This window comes from Gossypium raimondii, chromosome 5, assembly GCF_025698545.1.
Source record: "Gossypium raimondii isolate GPD5lz chromosome 5, ASM2569854v1, whole genome shotgun sequence".
Taxonomy (NCBI): domain Eukaryota; kingdom Viridiplantae; phylum Streptophyta; class Magnoliopsida; order Malvales; family Malvaceae; genus Gossypium; species Gossypium raimondii.
The window spans coordinates 5700256-5721939 of record NC_068569.1 but is presented as its reverse complement, the minus strand read 5'-3'; the positions used below and the strand labels follow the sequence as shown (position 1 = coordinate 5721939).

General features: G+C 30.8%; 2 protein-coding genes across 2 annotated transcripts; one reads left to right on the top strand and one right to left on the bottom strand.

Moving 5' to 3' along the window:
* Nucleotides 1-798: 798 nt before the first annotated feature.
* Nucleotides 799-4600, bottom strand: LOC105768137 (MLO-like protein 3). The gene is made up of 15 exons (XM_012587895.2): nt 4379-4600; nt 4224-4281; nt 3904-4133; nt 3707-3823; nt 3568-3628; nt 2814-2902; nt 2661-2735; nt 2495-2583; nt 2344-2393; nt 2165-2205; nt 1911-2084; nt 1788-1823; nt 1626-1693; nt 1358-1418; nt 799-1264 (listed from the first exon to the last, which is right to left on the bottom strand). The coding sequence occupies exons 1-15, from the start codon at nt 4508-4510 to the stop codon at nt 950-952; spliced, it is 1596 nt and encodes a 531-aa protein (XP_012443349.1). The 5' UTR covers nt 4511-4600; the 3' UTR covers nt 799-949.
* Nucleotides 4601-13728: 9128 nt separating this feature from the next.
* LOC105771429 (MLO-like protein 6) lies at nt 13729-18361 on the top strand. Its single transcript, XM_012592897.2, is given in 16 exon segments — nt 13729-14122; nt 14204-14261; nt 14351-14610; nt 15204-15320; nt 15446-15467; nt 15470-15505; nt 15781-15869; nt 16325-16399; nt 16481-16575; nt 16661-16710; nt 16798-16838; nt 16924-17097; nt 17258-17293; nt 17395-17462; nt 17566-17626; nt 17706-18361. Coding segments are annotated over 16 exon segments (1761 nt in total). The 5' UTR covers nt 13729-13990; the 3' UTR covers nt 18153-18361.
* The last annotated feature ends 3323 nt before the right edge of the window (nt 18362-21684 follow it).

The window sequence follows — 21684 nt, the reverse complement described above, 5'->3', positions numbered from 1 at the left end:
AGCAGACAAAAAATTCTAAAACTGAAGACTTATTAAAAAATGGAAAAACAAAAAAAAAATAACTTAAGACAACATGAGTCCAAATCAACTCGTGAATTTATTTATTATTCTAAAATATTCTCAAAACAAAAACAAATTAAGAAACTACGAAGAGCCACCCACTTTCCAAAAAAACTACTGGTGGCCAGTGGAGTTTTAGTGAACAAAAGGCATCGTCATCTGTCCATCATAACTTTTGAAGAAAATAAAGATACCCACAAAATAGATCTGCAAACTGAAAAAGAGAGAAAACATCTGAAGTGAATGAGAAGAAGAAAGGAAGAAAGAGTTGGTGGGAAGAAAGAGTTGGTGGGAAGGGAAAAAAAAAGCAGGCGATAGCCAACCTAGAGGCTAACACCGCCGTTGAGCAAAACAAAATATAATAAACAAATGACTTAGAGAAAAAAAAGAGAAAAGTTTGTAGGGTTTAACACATTTTTTTTATATTCAGTAATTAATTTTAAATAACATATCAAACTTTGGGTTTTTTTTTTTTTGATAATTAGGGGTAGAGGTAAAATTGTTAGGGATTGAACTCAAGCTCTCATGTTATAACACAAATACACTTGGCACTAGGTCAAAAAGTTGTTAGCAAAAATTTTAAGTCTGCTACTAATATTGTTATCCTGATTTCTCATCTCTCAATATTGTAATGATAAAAATAAATTATAAAAATCTATAAAGGAAATAATAAACTTAAATAAAAAAAAATTCAATGCTCAGTTAGTCACCATGTCAAATTTTAACCTTGAACAAAAGTTAATAGAACCACTTAAATGTTATTTCCCTATTTTCTGATATGAACAAGTAGCTCGTATCTTAGTTGAATCATTTTGCAAAGGATTATCTACTAATAATTCCTATACAGATTAAATAAACAAAAAATAAATAAAGAAGGCTTCGTAATTGGTCAGATAACCCGGTAATCTCTCTCTAATTTCTTCTCCACGGAAGCCATTTGTATTTCCACTGCCACGGTAGGCATAGCAGGGCCAGCTTCTTGTATCTCCGGAGAGCTACAGATTTCGAAAGAAGCAAGTGTTGGAGGCTGATGAGACGATGAATCCACGGTGGAAATGGTGGTGCTGTTTTCCGGAAAATCATCGGCAGCAGCCTGCGAAGATCGGCGTTGTTTTTTCCGTTTCAGCTTCACACCGGCGTGCCATTGTTTTATTGCATTGGTTGTTTGCTCTTCCAACACAGCTCTCTTGAAATTTGATCCCATCTATGAATATATGAAAAAAATGAAATTAATCCACAGCTGATTTTGCTTTCATCATGATTATTTCGTAATATGAAGAATATGCATAAACCTTACTTGTGTCACAAGAGCATAGAGGGGGAGAGTAACGTAACTGCATATGACTTGAACCGTCACACTGTAAAATAGCATATCTTAAATATTTAAACTCGTATGATTTATATTTTTTGGAATTAGGATAATTATTAAATACCATTATATTTAATATTTAAATATGCTTAAGATACAAATGAAAAGTTTGAATAATATTTGTCACTATTTAATTAACTTCTTTTATAATAAAAAAATTTTAAAAAATGAAAAGAACCAAGGAATTGGAGCTTACGCTAACACCACCCTTGTGGCGATTATTTCTCTGTTTTCATGGTAGCAGGACTTTATTCCATATTGTGTCTGGAAATGAAGATAAATGTACATATACAGATGTAAATGTGGAGATTATTTCTTGAAAAGAAAATGAAAGAGGTTAACAACAAGTATTAAGTACCGTGACCCAGACGAAAAAGGCAACCTCAAATGCATTCTGAGAATTGGAAGTAATGGAAAAATCAGGTGTTAAATTCAATCAACAAATAGTATAATAAACAACAAATTTCAGATAAAATTGTACCATAAAGAGAGTGTAATGCAGAAGGGTCAAAACAAACTTGGGGTTATTGAACCAGAAGAAGTTGTCGTTGGGTTGCACCAAAGGGGCTCCATGGATTACAGTGTTCTGATCTTCCACTCTGTGTGCCATTTTTGCCAATATTACTTGCAGTTTGGTTCCCATAATCAGCACTATCTGAACCCATGTTGAGAAGATTGTCAAAATTGAGAATTGTTTAAGAACACTAAAACTCTTTTAATTAGTGCTTTGCTTACTGTCAATGGCAGAAATGAAACCCATAGATATACATTCCAACCTGTTCAAATTCAAACATCGTTTGAAACAACACATTACTTAAAATAGAGATTAAGAAAATCAAGTCTGTCAGTCCTACACAGTAGAATCGGATTTTTTTGCCAAACCCATGACTAGTAGAATAGGAAAACCTACTCACCGTGTACGTCGACTAGTAGGAAGATAACAACCAAGAACCACATAAATGGGCTGCATTGCTCCATGAAATTAAACCACAAAATATTAATGGAATTAACATTCATTTATTTTTATATAAAACAATGGTGCTAATGGACGACAGATTTCAGTACCTGATGCCAACTATAATTTTGAAATCATCTTCCAGTGATCGTTGTATGTATTTTTGGAAATTGAAAGAACTACCTACTGATAAATGAGTCTGCAAATTATATATGAACCCAATTAACAGCATTAAATAACTGTTAATGATGATAAATGAGAAAGGATAGTACTAACAGCGACGAAACCATGGCGTAGAGTAAGGTAATCAACTTTCGCCACCGAATTAAAGAACTGTTGAAAGAAGCATTTCTGCACCAATGTAACTTGTTATCACCATGATATATATATATGCAAAATTGATGCATTTAAAAAGAAAATGAAACTTACAGTCCACAAAAGGATTGATGCGTCTGTACATGGGTTTATATGGCGTTGTGCAAAAGTCGTTTGTCTTGTGAATCGAAAACGATTAGGATCTAATACATGAATGTAATAATAGGAGAAAATAAAGAATATTAATACAAATCTAAACATGGATGAGAATTTATATTGGAAATTGAAGACAAGGTCTCGATTATTTTGTTTACAGAAATATGTCGGGAAAATTAATTATTATTTGGGTATAATATCCATTCTTTTAAAATAAGTAGATATACATCTAATGCTGACAACAACAAGATCACTATTGAAATTAGGAAATTATTTAATTTTTAAAATATATATTATATTGGAATTTTTAGCCCCATGATTCTCCTCATTCCTTTTAATTATGAATCAAAATTTGACCCACAAGTTTTCAATTTTAATATCAAAAGGTGGTTTGTAAAGAGAAATACACAAAATATATATAAACACTTATCTGGACAGGTAATGAGGAAAAATTATAAAAAAATCAGAATAAAAGCGAGTTAAATAATATTCTATTGATAGAAAAAAGAGGAGATGATTTTGACATCCCACTACAATATTACAGAATTAAATATCTTGGACCCACTATTTAATTAGGGAAAGAAAATATAAGCTTAGATTCTAGATTCAACACCTTCTTTTCTTTTTCTCGCAATTAATAGCTTCGAGTTTAAAATGAATTAATTTTGATATTTTTCTTATAATCTCATAATTACGGGATAAAAAAGTTCACCGTTGGCAGCTTGATATTCCACCGTTCGCGTCTCCTTCTCCCAGGTTTTCCAACGCCTCATCTAACATTAATTAATTAGGATAAGTTTAGAAGTAGGATTAATTAATTAATTAAATATAATTTTGAAATAATGACCAACCTTAGCCCTTCCCAAAGCCATAGTGAGCACCGTATACACAATTTGCATACCCGCTAACACAAAGATGAAGATGCTCAGCTGGTTCGCCCCCACCTCTGATATTAGAGACGTCTTTCCCTGCCATTTCCATTTTATCTATTAAAACATCTAAATCAGTCAAAAAAATAACTATCTAGTTTCAATATTAAAGAAGGAACCTTGGAATCACAGTACTCTGGAGAAACATTTTCATCATCCAATATTCTTTCATGCAATCCATGGACGCTCCATATTTGGTCGTATCCCAAGTCTTGGGTAGTTCTAATAGAATCAAGGGTTTTCCGGCATGGAAGCATAGAATTTGCAACTTCATTGGGTATACAAATTTTGGAGATGAAGCTCCGACTCACAGTTAATATAAGTGACATGAAACCCAGCACCATGAGCACTGCAACCACAAACCAAGCCCCACAAATATATATAAATATGAACCCAAGATAACAATTTATCAAAATATATTTGTGTGGTTTTAGTTTACCGGATTTAAGCTTCTCGACGGCATCAAAGAGTGCAATTTTCCTACGTCGCTTGAGCCACTGCGAAACATGGTTTAAACAAGTGTATAATTACTATATATGTGGTACGGAGGAGGGTTTTGTTTTTTGATGTAGATGAAGAAGTTAATTTGCCTACATTTGAGATGCGATGAATCAAGTATTCGATGATAATGGAAAGGGAGATGAAGACGAAGCAAACGGTAGCGACGGCCCAAGTGGGAGTCTCTTGGAGAGAGCGAGAAGTGGAGGATTCTTCCCCGGCAGCCATGGTACTCGTTGGTTTTTCACATCAACGATTCGATGAGCATCGAGGATAGTAGTAATAGAGAAAAGATAGCGCCATTAATTAACGCATTAGAAATAAGGGCACTATCTGTCAAGAGAAATAAATGAGGACAACACCCATAATTAATTTCAAAATAATTAAGTGGACCAGGACCATCGAAGAAGGAGAAAAAAAATTGTGCCATAAGTCCCTCTAACCTTAGGAATTCAGTTTTTTTATTTTTTAGATTTCAAAATTTAGATCCAATTGTTAAAATTATTTTGTTAAACTCAAATTCATTGCAACCTTATCTTTTTACTTACATGGCTATTGAGAAAGTAATTTTTTTTATTTCAAAATGTCACGCTAACAAATTTAACGTAATAATTCTAGTAGTGTTAACGATTTGATCTAAAATTTGAAATCTGAATAGTTGAGAGACTAAATTACTGAAAATAAAAGTATAGAGATTAAATTCTAAATTTTGGACAAAAACAGGGACTGATGGCAGATTTTAACCGAAAAAGAATCAAGTATTCACTTTTCAACGCTACAAAGCTGGTGGAAACTGGCGGGCTTTGGGAGCAACCAAGTCAACGATGGTTGTAGCTCGTGTTGTCCAGATGCCTGGACTGGGCCAACTCCAATATTTAAACTTCTTTTATCAATTTAATTTATTTTAAAAATAATAAAAATTCTATATTACTTATATTTTATTATCAAATTTAGATTTAATCTGGGACTGTAAAAATCCATCATCTTGAGTTGAAATTATCAAAAGCAAATATCCAAGTCTTATTATATAGTACTACTCCATATCTCAAGTATGTTATGTTGCGTTTTGTCAAGATTGACTATTCTTTTCTTTTTTTGGTTTAATTTTCATTAATTAAGATATTTAAAATGTTTACTTGACCTAATTTGCATGTTTCCTCTTTTAATTTAAAATCCATTTCATCTTTCTATACAAACCTCCACCAGGTAAACTCGTCGAGCTTTCAATTTTGGAGGGTATTCTAATATATATTCACAATAATCTAGAATAACGAGACGTGTAATTTTATTGAATAACAAATCATGCAAGTTCTGAATTAGTGTGTATTAATGGTTTAATGTACTTTGCAGCAGCCGTCATCACCTCTGACCCATAATAAACAATAATTGCACCTCACTTTGTTCACTACTTGGAATATTAGGTAAAGTTAAAATTGATTTCAACTGCACCTCAAAAATAATTTTTATTTAAATTAATTATGAATTCATGTATATTAGATTACAGTATATACATGTTGTGAGTGAAAAATATTATATAATAAATTTATTGAAAATGATACTGAAACTAAATACAACTTTGATTCAAATGATACAGTTGAGAGGAAAGACAATAAAAATATGATGTTTGAGGTTCAAAGCTTATGTATTTTTGTAGATAAAAAAAATCCTTGAAATAATATGAGAAAAGTAATCTCAATTATATATTTGTTTAGGCCATCAGTGTTCATATATGCAAGGAGGAGTAACTGTGTAACTAAAACTCTAACAACATTTTCCATAGTTTACTAATTCAACTATAATTAGGTGCAATCAACTGTGAATCAATAGATTCAACCGATATTTTTTTTGGTAAAGCAAAACAACCAAAGCAAACTAACTACATAATAACTCTTTGAGACTATCATTGGCTTGAGCACTAGGAGAAAGTGCGAACACCTCCCTTGGAATCTCTTAAAATATCTTTAGTCCTTGGTTTATATCAAAAGCCATTTTGGCTAAGCCGTTAGTAGTTTTATTGCGATCCCTAGGAAGATGTTGAATGATCTGAAGTCCTAATTTTACCAACAAGTGATATATGTGTCTAATGGGGGCAAAGTTTGAGCTTCATAGCAAAGAGTTTTGAAAGGCCTTGATCACCTCCAAGTTATCTGTTTGCACCATCACACCATCAGAATTCTTGATTTGGGCGAGAGCCAAACCATCAAAGGCTACCCTACAACTCAGCATCAAATATTAAGCGTTTGCCCAAATATCTGTTATATTCCATAATCCACTCTCTATTTCCATTCCTTATGACACCCCTGCTGCAGCATTCTCAGAGACAATCTGAACCACCCCATCAAAATAGAGACTAATCCAATTTTCCGGTACATCAGCTATTGAAATTTGTTCCTCCTGTCTAGTTATGTCCTCCCTATAAAAAGAACAAATTGTTTTGCCCATATATATGTGAAATCTTAACAATCTCACTTGTATTTTAGAAGACACCCTAAAAAAGAAAGGTTCTGATTTTTTTCAAATTCGCCAGGTTAGTAAACTAAATAAACAAGACCAATTTACCTCACTGACAACTGATTTAGCAGGACTCTGCAAATTGGACTTTTACCACTAAAGAAGGTCCCCTACAAAAAGGCTCCCACTAGATCCATCTGGGATAACTTGCATCCAAATTTATTTAGCTGTTAGACAATATCTGATTAAATGCGGTATATCTTCAGAATGATAACCACACATACCACAAGAGCTATCATACCCTATCTTTTGCTTATCACACTCCACGTTTGTCAGCAGCCTCTGTTTTAAAACAAGCCATAAGAAGAATCTGACTCGTTAGGGTCTCTGAAATTTCCATGGTATACTCCACTACGTATCTTTTGGTTGCCACGACCTTTCCTGAATATGCCAATAAGCCCTTTTAGAAGGAAAAGATACCATTTGAATAAATATGTAAAATGTTAGAATTTAATAATGCTATAAATTATTTGTAATCAATTTTGCATTAATTGTTTCAAAATTTCTTTATTTTAGCTGCATTTTCCTGTCAACATTTCCGAAAGCAATTAAAAAAATTGTAAATTATTATCGTCATTCTAAATTTACCTTTTAAGTAATTCTAATTACATCTCTAAACTACTGAAGGTATATTAGTTAGCTCTTTTCATTATTAAAATTGTTAATTTAATTGTTAAATGATATGTCATATCTTATGTGGCATAAATTAAAATGAATATTATAAAACAAATGTTTTAAAAACATTGATTTTGAGGTTTTGAAGCTTTTAGAGAAATTTTATGGTTCACTCTATTTTTATTTTTAATTTTTACTTTTAAATATTATGCGACAATGTTCTATTTATTTAATTTTTTTCATTTTAAATTTAGCTATAAGATTTAGAATATCTTTTCATAGTTTTAATAACAAAAAAACTTAATTGATATATCGTCAATAATTTAAAGATGTAATTTAAAATATTTTAAAGTTTGAATAAAAGATAAAGTTTGAGATGTCTCACATAAAAAAGGGAAGTCTCCTGGTTTATAGAAAAAAGGAACACTCAATGAATTTGACCCAAACACTAAGGGTGGGTTTGGATGGGCGATTGGGTGCGGTGTGGTGCGTTTAGTTTACTTTTTGTCTCACGCAACAGTATCGCTACAGTGTCTAATCTCACCGCCACCGCTATTTTTACACTAACCGCAGGTAAATGCACCGCCCATCTAAACTCATCCTAAACCGACCAAGGAAAAGCAGCAGCCCGATATATCAGTTGGACTGGTGATCCTGCAGATTCCAATATCTCTGGGTCTGGGTGGCATGATCCGCTCATTTTTTATGCCGTTTACTTGCCAAATTTTAATTCTTGTGTTAATGAAAGAATATTTGATAAATCCATAGAACATGAAGGATATCTGAGGGATGGAATGGAGCATAAATAATCTTTCCAACTCGCTTCATTTATCATCTTCTTATTGCTTCTCTTTTTTCTCTTGCTTTGGTGTAATTATTATTTAAGTCCCTTTCATTTTATTTTTTATAATTAATTTTGTCTTATACTTCAAATGAAATTTTAATTATTGTTTAATATAACATATAATATATGTTTCGAGACAAGTGCTCTTTTATCTCTAGACAAGTAAACATCGAAGTATCTTGAGATATCTAAACGTCGAGATTAGAGGTCCGAAATAAGGGAACTAAATCTCAAGACCTATAACAAGATATTAAAGGTCAAGTCTCGAGACATTTGAATTTCAAAGCAAAAATAGAAAAATAAGGGAAGTATGTTGTTATGTTTTTATGCTTAACATTATAAACATAATATTATTTATTATTCAACGAAACATTATTTTAACAATTTATATATGTATTATTTAATTTAATTGATTTTCACTAACACAAGTAAAGTTTTAATTTAATATTTTTGGTGATCATATTTTTTTATCACTTCAGCATTATGGGTCAAAATACATATTTCACCACTATGTTATCCGATCACGCTGCTACAATAAATAATCTTAGTCTGACGAAACTAAAATGGTAGAGAAAAACAACACAAAATAACATTGTTGATGCATTAATTAGAATGAAAGTTAGAATTTTCAACGGTCTATCCATAGTATTAAAACATAAAATGTTATTGATCATATTAGTCAATTAAGCTGCTGAGATGACCGAATTTTTTAAATTTTGTTTCAATGGATGGGATAGATGAACTTATTAAACGAGGACAGCGACCGATCGAGCAAGAATAAGAAAATATAATTATGGGGGTTTATCTTAATTAGACTTGTTCACCGTTAAAATCCAGCTTACATTTCATATTCTCCATTTCTTTTTATAAGAAAATATCATGACTAAATTGCACTTCTATTCTTTCTATTTTTAATGATTATATAAGATTGGTTAATTTTTAATTTTGATCCTTATATATTTTTTTAAATTTAATATTTAACTTGTATACTTTAATTTTGATATAATTTAGACATTTGTCCATTCTTTTTTTCTTCTTTTCTTTTAATGTGAGAAAATAATGACTAAATTACAGTTCTAATCCTCTACTTTTTAAAGATTATATAATAATGATTAAATATCAACTTTGATCCTATATTTCACTCAAAGATTTAACTTCTATTCTTTAATTATGACATAATTTAGACATCTGAGAGAGTAGAACTGAAATTTAGCCATTATTTTCTTGTGTTAAAAGAAAAGGAAAAATAGAATGGACAACAGTCTAAATTATGTCAAAATTAAGGCTTAATATAACATTTGGTATATGAACTTGACACTTTTTTTCTAATTTGATACCCAAACTTTTTTTGGCCCAATTTGGTACCTGAACTTGGCATTTTTTCCTAATTGGTAGTTAAGCTTTTTTTAGGTTCAATTTGGTACATAAATTTATTAAACGTTATACAAATTATGCAAAACACTAGCAACGTTAATTTTTTTGTTATGCTACAAATATATTGCCAGTATTAGAGGAAATTCATGTTAAAAAATAGGTATTGAGCTATGTTTAACTAATTAATATTAAATAAGAAAAAGATTTTTAAAACCCCAAATTAAAAGAAATCCATTGTTTTTAATTAATTAATTAACTAATTAATTAATTAAAACTAAAAGTAATTGAACATATAAAATATAAAAAATATCATATCATTTGTCACATGTCGGTATACATTGATTATTTTTGCTACCTCATAAAAAATTATAACATTGTTAGTATATTTGAGTAATTTGTAAAACGTTTGACAAGTACCAAATCGAACAAAAAAAGATTAGGTACCAAATTAGGAAAAAGAGTCAAGTTCAGGTACCAAATTGCACCCCCAAAAGTTTAAGTACCAACTTAAGAAAAAGTGTCAAGTTTAGGTACCAAATTAGGAAAAAAGTGTCAAGTTTAGATACCAAATTGGACCAAAAAAAAGTTTAAGTACCAAATTAGGAAAAAGTGTCAAGTTCAGGTACCAAATGTTATATTAAGCCCAAAATTAAAGTATAGAAATTAAATATCAAATTTGAACAAAATATAAGGATTGAAATTGAAATTTAACCATTCTTATATAGATTAGAACTTAAATTCAACCATTATTTTTCTTCTAAAAAAGAATAGATATGTGTCTTTTAAGGAAAGCATAGGGACTTCCTTTTATATAATGGACTTCTATATATAAATATTTATATTTCGATTAAATTTAAGATTTAATTTTTATATTTTAATTTTGATATAATTAGTGCTTTAATTTAGTTAGTCTAAATATTTTGTTCGATTAAAATGTTGAGGTGAATTTTTAAAATTGTTAACATCGTTAAAATTTTTGGTAAATTTAAACCCATTATAATGTCATTTTTGTTACATTGATACCACGAGAGTATTTCTTTTTAATTTGAAAATGTTACACCAGTAAATTTAACATAAAAATTTTAAGAATTGCAAAATAGAGAGATTAAATCTTAAAAATAAAACACAGATTAAATTTTAGATTTATGAAAATACAGGATTTTTAAACATATTGTGATATTTGATTTAATCAAAACATGAAACCAGTTGTATAATGATTGTAGAGGGATGGATTTCATGAGCTGATTCCTCGTTATTACTAATATTAGTAATATTAAAATCATCAATAGAACAACATATTTTTAACCATGCTCCCATAAATATGGACACCGAATGTTGGATACTATTCTCTTCCACGTTTTGAGATCAACATATGTAAATTAAAAGCAGGAAAAACTCTGCTGTTTTTGGTTTGTTTTAGAAAATAACAGGTCTTGTCTCCACATAATTGATTCTATTGTTTAGTTTACTTTATGTTTTCTAAGATGTCTTGTACTACTTTAGACATCCTACTAAGTGGTTTCTGTTAAATAAACAAAAAGTAAGTGTTCAGCTCTGTTTGAAACCTGACTAGCTACCAAAACTTCATCATATAATAATGAAAGTAAGGTAGGTTTCAGAAATAGAAAGCAAAATCTTAGTTCACTATAATATAATTTATATATCCATTAAACCGCAAAAATCGAAGATTTAATCTTTGTTAATATCATTTACCTCTTTAAAAAATATTTATGATAATTCCGAAAGATTATTTATATTCCATTCCATCCCTGAGATTTTCTATGGATTAATTAGCAAATATTCCTTTATTAATTAATTATATATGCAGCTTGCTTGAGCATCCTTCCAATATTTCATGGTTGACTAAGTTTTCTACCTAACTCAACTTTTTTTTCCATAAATTGGCAGTATATATATATATTATCCATAGCGCCCTTCGGTTTTCACTTGCCGGTCTTTCCATACTCTTCAATTTTGTTTTCCATAGAGGGAACTTAATTTCCATTTACGCTGTGAATATGAGATTTAACGTAAATTCAGGTATTATAATAATTTATCATTTACGTATCCATGCAACATAGGTGTGATTTAAAAAATCTGGAAATTATGAGCTATGACCATGTCGCCGATAACATAGCAAATAAAATTTCATAATTGATCCATTCATGTTTGTATTGACAATAAATAATTGGTTATAATACCAAATTATCGACCATATTACATAATCGTCCGTTGAAATTGAAAATCAATACCCTGCCGGGGCATGCAAATGATCAGAAGGTCTAACTTTTGTCCAGGTAATATTTTTAACCTAATAAAATATTAATTTTTGAATGCTTCGGTATTGTTTGGGCATCCAAACTTTTTTTTTGAAAGGTACAAATAAAGCTCTACCTCCCACGAAAGTTACACACGGCATTCCATATACCGCCACATCTCCTAGCACCCTACTAACTTCCCCTAGAGTTAAAGAATACAATATGACAATTACCCTCAGTAGCAGCTTTTTCCAGAAAAGAGGCTTTTGACCACTTATCTTTGAGTTCATGGTCCATAACAGGTGACAGGATATTAAAATCATGAATCCTCATATGTGAAATATTCTCCACCTGTCGGACCACGTTGATCTTGTCCAATTCAATGATCACTTTATTAGAATTAAACCACCATGATGCCTTAAAAATGGTTAGAGCCCTCTAACTGCATAAAAATCCACCATTGCAGACTCCAGAGTCCCCAAGTTCTTAGAGAAATAAAGCAAAATCTGCCCTTTTTGTGTCGAACATGACTCCTCCTATACCCCCCACAATCCCGTCAATATTGAATTTGACGAAACCACTTGGAGGAGGTCGCCATTGAACCATCCCGTGGCGTTTATGACCCCTAACATTGACAGATTTTATTGGTATATTCCACTTAGCGCACCACCACCAAGCGATTCTACAATAAATGGGTAAGCCTGATATTTGATCAAACTCTACCTGACCTATAGAAAACCTTTAGCTCCCTTGATTTAAAATAAATTGGTAGGAAAGATATAGGTACAAATAAATAAGATTATTAAGGGCTAATATTAAAAAAAGAGAGAAATACTTCAGGTAGTATTTAGTTTTAGAAAATATAGGCTATTTTTGTTTTCATATTTTTGAAAAATAAAATATCCTAAAAAACATGTTTAGTTGAATTTTTTAAATACTTAATTTTAGAAATAAAAGAATATGTACAAATTCGTAAAAAAAAAAGGCATTTTATTATTTTACCAATATTGATTTGGAAGAAATGAAGAAAAAAATTAAGGATTAGTTTAGTTTTTTTAACTCTAATTCAAGTAAATACATGGTAAGAAAACTTTCTATGTGTTTAGATATCATGGAGTCATTGTAAAAAAATGAAATATTAGTGTAGTAATTGCATAATTTCGTAATTACAATGAATTCCAATTCTCTAAACTTATTTTGCTAGTATTGTGTATGTCTTATTTAACCGTACAAATTATAATTAAAAATAAATTAAGATTTAAAAAGAAAAAGTTCATCATGGTTATTTACCACGTGCAAGTAATTAAGTGTTGTAATTATACTCAATTCAATTAAATTTATGAATTAAAATGATTTTTCAAATATGGCACATATATAATTATAAATAATTATATTTAAATACATAACATTAAAAACTATATTTTACTTTAATCATTTAAAATTTATTTTTATTTCTCGGTTGTTGAAGAAGTGGATAAATAAAAGTGAGAACAGATTTTCATGTTGATTTTCATTTACTAAACGTAATTTCGTTTTACTTTTTAGGAAAAATAAATGTAAATTTTCAAACCTGAGGGAAATATTGACTCGAGTGGTAATGATATTCAAATGTGATTAAAATAATAAAGCTTTAATAGTTTTTAATTTAGTCCACGAATTCTGTTAGCTTGAATGCATGTATTCAACTGGATCAAGTCATAATTAATTATATATTCATTATGTTTTTTTCCTTTTTTGACTTTTTTCTATTTTGATCATGTTTCTTCTTTCCTCTCCTTCGCTTATGTTTACGCCGGCTGGATGTCAAAGTCATCAACTTATCCCTTGTATTCTTCTTTCCTCTGCAACTTTGTTTGATTTCTTCTTCTCTTCTTTTTTATTCTCTTAGCATTAAACAAATAAAATGACGGTCAATTTCATTTAAAACCTTGCATTTTATTCAAAGGTTACACCCGATTTAGTATTGACATTATATTATATATATTAGCTTCTTCAACTTTATTTCCAAAACTATATATGTTTTCCTCCAGAAACAATTCATTCAATCAAGGTGACATTTGAAGAACATTTGAGCTGGTTTTCAGAAAAAGAAGAAGAAGCAAAAACATGTCCGGAGAAGGTGAAGCAAGTAGTACAAGATCATTGGAAGAAACACCAACATGGGCTGTTGCCGTTGTTTGTCTTGGTTTGGTTTTGATTTCAATAATCATCGAACATATAATCCATATGATTGGAAAGGTATCACCCCTATACATATAAATTGCTTTTAAAGTTGATTTTCAGCTGGTTTTTTAATTAACCATTTGTTTGCTTTGGCAGTGGTTAACGAAGAAACATAAACGAGCACTTTATGAAGCTCTGGAAAAGATTAAGTCAGGTAAAACTAGCATCCGTTTTTAGACACTAGTTTAAAGCTTAAGTTAAAGATGATCAAAAACTAATCATTTGAATGGGTTTGGGTGATAGAGCTTATGTTGCTGGGATTTATATCATTACTCCTAACAGTAGGAGAAGGTTCAATAACAAGCATATGCGTATCAGAGAAAGTTGGATCTACTTGGCATCCATGCCATAATGATCGACAAGAGATCGCGGATGAACCACCTTCGGAAGAAGATACATCAGATAACAATGAACATCGCCGGAGACTTCTTATGATGTCGGATTCTGTTCGAGTTTTCCGGCGTTCTTTGGCCGGAAAATCAGAGGACAAATGCGCGGACAAGGTATACATGCATATCCATCCCCTAATCTTTCTTCTTTAATGACGTCCCCATGACTATGAAGAGTTTGTTTTGCACCAGCTTACGTAACCCCCCCCCCCAAAAAAAAAAAGGGGGAAAAATCCACGTTATGGTATTGAATATATATGTTATTTATTATTCATATACATCTATACATCATAATCCGATTGACCAACTAATGTATACAATAAAAAATCATAGCATCGCCTGATTTGATAGTTAATAACATTTCTTGGTGCACAAGATGGGAAGTTCTCTGAATTTTCATGTTGAGATTCCCATTTCTTTTCTTTTCTTTTCTTTTCTTTTTTTGTATTCAAAGTTAAATTTTCTTTCATTGTACTTTGTTTTTTTTTCCGAAAGTATCTAAGAATTATCAAAGGTTGGTAAACTACTTTAAGGGGTTTGAAATTTATGCAATAATATGAATCTTACGTTCTAACTCTTGATACAAAAGCGATGTGAATATTCTAGTCAATATCATACTAAAAATATCTTTAATAATTAAGAAAAAAAGCTGTATGAAAAAAAAAAAAAGTGATGTGTTAATATGTGTTAATTTGTATATATTGCAGGGAAAAGTACAATTTATTTCATATGAAGCTCTGGATCAACTCCATTATTTCATTTTTGTGCTGGCCGTTTTTCATGTCATTTACTGTATTCTTACGCTTTTGTTGGGCAGAGCTAAGGTATACTCAATTTATAATTTAATTGAAAATTAATAATTTTTCTAAATTTTAAGCATTGTTTAATTATATATATAAAGGATAGCAAATTTAAATTCTAAACTTAGGGATGAATTCTTTGTATACAGATGAGAAAGTGGAAGAGATGGGAAAGGAAACTAGAACAATTGAATACCAGTACTCACATGGTTAGTACAAATTATAAATTTTAATTAAGTATATTCTACTAGAACGTCATCCATCCATGCATTTCTGCATATACCATGTGCATGGTTTTATTGTTATTATGTAACCAGTATTTTTAAATTAAGTAGTGGTTAGTACCAATAATAATATATGTAGAAATCAATAAGTAATATTTATTTAGAGTTTTCTTTCATAAATAAATAAGATGATAATCTAAAATGGATGTCATTCAAATTAGTTTGTAACACTAATTAATTAGTGATGGATTATTGAACAGATCCAGAGCGGTTCAGATTTGCAAGGGAAACATCGTTTGGAAGAAGACATTTGAGTTTTTGGACCAAAAATCCCATTCTACTGTGGATTGTAAGCAACTTTTTTTTTTAAATCCGAATAAATTATTATTCTTTGAGTTGAATCTCAAAAAAAAATCAAATGCAAGATTAACTAATAATTTACTGATAAGTTAAAGTTAACAACTTATTTAAATAAAAATAAAATTGGATAAATTAAAAGTATAAAACATTAAGGCTCATATTTTAAAAAAATGAAAATATATAATTAAAACATTTCCTATATATCGGAAACTAACTTTGAATTATTAATCTTGATATGGTGAATAAAATTTCTGGAATTCCTCCTCTCTGAATTCAGTATTTGCACCACATATTGTGGATGGAAAATTAAAAAAGTAATGTGTTTTTATTGAAATAAAATTGTTTTAAAATAAAATATGACATTTTGAAAAATCATTTCATATTTTTGGATGATAAAATTTATTTTCCTTATTTCCAACTCATATTCTGTTTTCCCTTTTTCAGGTTTGTTTCTTTAGACAATTTATTAGGTCAGTCCCTAAAGTTGATTACTTGACCCTCCGACATGGATTTATCATGGTATTTAATTCCTTCATTTCTTATATAAATTGTTTTCTACTATTAAAAGTATTCCACTAAAAAGCATTTATGTTTTCCCAGGCACACTTGGCACCCCAAAGCCAAAACCATTTTAATTTTCAAAAATACATAAATAGATCACTGGAAGAAGATTTCAGTGTTGTTGTTGGCATCAGGTAATTAATTTTATCCATATACTTCAATTGTTGTCTCTATTTTTACTTACATAAATTGACTCCAATTTTTCAATCAATTGTCCAGCCCTCCAATATGGTTTTTAGCTGTACTCTTCCTACTCTTCAACACTCATGGTAAGTCTTACAAATTTATATAAAAGAATAAAGAAAAAGGGATTTCAGATTCTTTATTTTCATTGATTTATTCAATTTGTGGTATAGGATGGTATTCGTATCTGTGGCTTCCATTTCTCCCTTTGATCGTAAGCACCCATTCCTTAATGACTTATGTGTTATGATCAACATTTAAAGAGTGAGAGAGATGGTGATTTGGTGATAACCGTGCAGGTGGTCCTGTTAGTGGGGACAAAGCTGCAAGTGATCATAACAAAAATGGGGCTAAGAATTCAAGAGAGAGGAGAGGTGGTGAAAGGAGTGCCAGTGGTTGAACTGGGCGACCATCTTTTCTGGTTCAACCGCCCCAGCCTCATCCTCTTTCTCATCAACTTCGTTCTTTTTCAGGTATTATTTCTTTTTTAACACCAACCTATCATACAATACAATAAATAGTGATATATCAAACATATATAGTGAGATTAAAATATCATTTTTCTTTCTTGTGTAATTATTGAATAATTCTTTTAACTCCCAAATTAATCTTCTGTTTATCTTTGTTTTACAGAATGCTTTTCAACTTGCATTCTTTGTATATACTTGGGTACGTAATAATGTATTTTACTATTTACTATATGAATGAGGTTTGATTTTTCATATATTATTTTTAATGAAATTTATTGTCTTCATTGCTGAATTTTACAGTATGAATTTGGGATACACTCTTGCTTTCATGAGCACGTGGAAGATTTAGTCATCTCAATTTCAATGGGGTAAAAAACAATATTATAAAAAAAAATTCTCATTCATTCTTTAAAATTATTGGAATTAAAGCTCTAATGTATTTCTAACTCTTTTTTCTTTTTTCTTAAATAGGGTCATCGTTCAAATTCTTTGCAGCTATGTCACTCTTCCTCTTTATGCCCTTGTTACACAGGTAATAAACATATATTTACCATCACATACAATCATTATTTTGAACATTCCAAGTAATATTTCTTTTTTGATATGATCAGATGGGTTCAAACATGAAACCTACCATATTTAATGAAAGAGTAGCGACGGCTCTTAGGAATTGGCACCACACGGCTAGAAAACACGTTAGAAACAAAGGTTCGACCACGGTGACCCCATTCTCTAGCATACCCAACACCCCATCGCACCACACCTCCCCAATTCACCTCTTGAAGCACTACCGGGGAGAAATGGACAGCGTCCATACATCTCCAAATAGGTCGAGTTTCGATATCGAGTCTTCAGAAACGGATTCTCCATACACTTCCCACCACCCTTATTATGATGATGGTTCAACATCTCACAACCCTAACATGGCGGAGCCAGTACAAGGAGGCACTGATAAAGATATAAACGAGGCGAGTTCAAGTGAAGAACGTGAACCCGAACACCATGCCATCAACATCTTGCCCAAAGAATTCTCTTTTGATAGAAGAACCAATATATGACGATATCTGCATTTTGAATCTTCATGTATAGCATTTAATTTTATTTTAATTTTTTCAGGACTTTTTAACAAAATCTTCTTTTGTATAATTTGTTTTCTTGTGTATGAAGAGGCTTAGAGATTTAAAAAATTTTAAATTTATTATGTTTAATAATAACATTATTATTAAATTTATTTGAATAATAACTTGAAATATGGATTATGCTTAAATTCACTCCTTTCAACCTAATTCTATTTAGATTTACTTAGCTATATTTTTTTCTAATTTATTTTTAAATAAAAATTTAAATATAGATAAAGTAACATACTTTTTATTACTTACATCATATTATTACTAATTTATTTTTCATACAAAATAAACTACACAATATATCAAAAAAATATTTTATTAAATAAGAAAATAATCCAAATTGAGTAAGAGGCAAATCTGGGGGGCTGGCAGGGGACCCCGACCCTTTTAAAATGAAAAATTACTATTTAGGCCTTTTAGAATTTTTTAAAATTTTAAATTAGTAAAGGTAAAATTACACTTTGGCCCCCTAAAATTATAAAAATTTGATTTAATCATTTAAAAATTATAAAGATATAAACTATTAAAAATTAAAATTTCATTTCAGCCCCCCTAAATTTATTTATTTTTAGCTTCGCCCCTGAATTGAGTCAAATTCAACCTTCAATGTTGAAACTTAAATTAAAGATTTTAAATAAAATATAATTATTAAAAGTAACCATCAACAATAAGAATATAAAGACATGACATGTAGTATAAACTATAAAAAGACTCTGTAAATTAATGCACAAATACCATGTTGCAAAATAATCTCAAAAGAAAAGATAGATAAATTGACAATAAATGTACCATTAGAAGAATAAAAAAACAAACAAGAGATGTATCGCTTTGATCTAAGTGCTTAAAATTGCATCCAAGCTCCACTATAATCAGACCAACGTGACGATTAACTCCGAATCACTTCCAAGAGACTCATCGCATCATTGATGCACAAAAGGCTAAGTCTCAAATGGCCTATCATTTTTATAATTATCTCAGATTCCAATTTTACGAACACCATCCTCGTGTTCTATCATAATAAGACCATCAAAAAACGGTTCTCAATAAATCTAGTAATAGCCTTAACTTGATGGATCTCATATATATGTCAGAACACGACTAGAAATCATAAACTAATACCTAAAAACTAAAACTAAAGTTGAAACTAAACCAACTATTGCTTTCAAGGAAACAAAGTGAACAAAACAAGAATCATAAAAACGTTGACAAAAATCACGATAATATAGACTGAAATTAAAAAAGAAAAGTAAACTAGTGAAGAGGCCACGACTAGCAACCCGCTCTAAGGCATGACCCGTTGTTGGCAAAGCTAAAATTTGGTTTGAGAAAGTTGAACAGTTGGGGTTTTTTTCTAAAACAAAAAAATTGTGCGACTAAGATTTGGTTAGCAATTTTTTTAAGTTACAAGTACAACTATAAATAATACATATCTGAAAAAGTTATAATAATCGAAATATATTCAAAGCCAAACTAGAATATCTTTGAAAAAGGATCCACACAAGATGTGAATTAAATCAAAACAATCTAGAGACAATCTATCATTGTTTTTAAAATTGGACCGGTGGTTAAAATAGCCCGGCTTAGTTTACTTATTAAAATAATTCAATTAAAAAATTATAAAAAATAAAAAAAACTTTAAATATACATAATTTAACTGTTAATTCCATGAAACCTTATTGATTCGAGATTAAATTAATCTAATACAATTTTTCGAATCGATAATCCAATCAAGTGATCCAATCCCATTCAAATACTGTAATCCATACGTAACTTAAATTAAAGTTGAACTATTTTTTTTGGGTTCAAATTTATTTATTTTTAAACCTATAAGAGCAATGTTCTATAAAAAGGCTGCAGGATGAGACTAAAATGCATAAAAGTGCTAAAACCAGGCCCAGGTGCAGTCGGTTTTTAAAGTCTGGCAGCGCTTTAACAGTGAACATATTTTATCAGGGTGCCAGTAAACGACAATCCTCGCCTTAATAATATCCAATATCCAGCGGCTGATATACCCCATGTTTTCTATAATTTTCCCTCTCTTACAAAACCAACTATTCTTACGTGAGTATATTACGGTCTGTTTGATTGGTAGTAAAATATTTTCCGTAAAATGATTTCTAGAAAATGTTTTACATTTCTGTAAAATGACTTACTGGAAAATATTTTCTGGTGTTTAATTGAATCTGTGTAAAATATTTTTTGCTGTTTGACAGATTTCCTGAAAATATTTTCCAAAAAAGTTAATTTTAATATATTAATATAAGGGAAATTATAAAAGTTAAATATTATTTCTTAAAATATATTACTTATAAAAGTAATAAGGGAAATTATAAACTCTAGATGGATCCCAATAAGCCCAATTTACTTGAGGTTGAAGATATAATTTTGGATATGTGATGCTAAAAGATGATGTTGGATATAAGACATGATATTCTAGGGTGTGTATACAATGATTCGTTCTTGATTTTTTGGAACAAAAGAGAGCAATTGCTTTGACTCCTAACCAATTGCTTTGACTCTCATTCCACTTCTATTTTCAGACCGCCTCTTCTATTATCGAGAACAAAAGAGAGCAATTATCGACCGCCTCTTTTATTTTCACCTTCTTCATCTCCTAACCAATTGCTTTGACTCTCATTCCCATTGCTTTCCAATATCTTCTCCTCATTCCTCCGACCGCAACAAGTAAAACTTCCTTCCGATTCACTCAAATTAGCCACACATTCAAGATCCTCTGTTGCTTCCCACTCTAAAATTTGATTGCTTTTATCTGAAGAATCGATAATACCTTGATTTTGGTCAATTACTTCCGCATTATTTTCAATCTCTGCTTTGGGTCAATTTGAAAAGCAAGCTCATCAGATTCTCGTTCACTTTCAATCTCTGCTTTGGGTCATTCCGAATCAATTCCACAGTCTCTGTCTTGGAAACACTACGCTCGATGTCATTCACTTGCTCCCTTCTGGATCTTGATTGCCGAGTCGGATCTGCCCCGCTCCGAACCGACGAAGTGGACGGGGATGGATGCCATCTTGGGCTTAAGAGACTGAGGCTGCGACGCCTCGGGCATTACCAGAACCGGGATCCCTCTAAAGCTTCTCCCATAGCGGGGGCAAAACGACGCATCGAATGGATTTTGGGCAAAAGCAAAATGGAATCCAAACAAAGCTTCAAGGAGAGCTTTTTCCATCAGATTGACTGCCGAGGGCTACACTTTTCGAGAATCGGCAACTTCTCTCCGAAGGCCACTGCCATGGCTTGGAGGCGATTGTAGGCTTCGAAACGGGAAAGGGAAGGAGAAGGGGAAAGGGAAGGAGAAGGGGAAAGGGGAGAAGAATGGGTCATTTTCCGGAAAATGTCTTACCGAATTCAAAACGGTAAGACAGTTTCCTCAAACAAGAACTCCTTTTCCCGTGTTTTGTAAAATATTTTACAATAGGAAATCATTGGAATCATTTTCCTC

Bases quoted from the DNA above. Each gene is read 5' to 3' on its own strand.
- LOC105768137 (XM_012587895.2), bottom strand. From the start codon at position 4,510: ATGGCTGCCGGGGAAGAATCCTCCACTTCTCGCTCTCTCCAAGAGACT. The intron at 4,282-4,378 runs GTAGGCAAATTA...CATGTTTCGCAG, and splicing joins TGATTCATCGCATCTCAAAT to TGGCTCAAGCGACGTAGGAA. The intron at 2,394-2,494 runs GTACTGAAATCT...GGAGCAATGCAG, and splicing joins AAAATTATAGTTGGCATCAG to CCCATTTATGTGGTTCTTGG.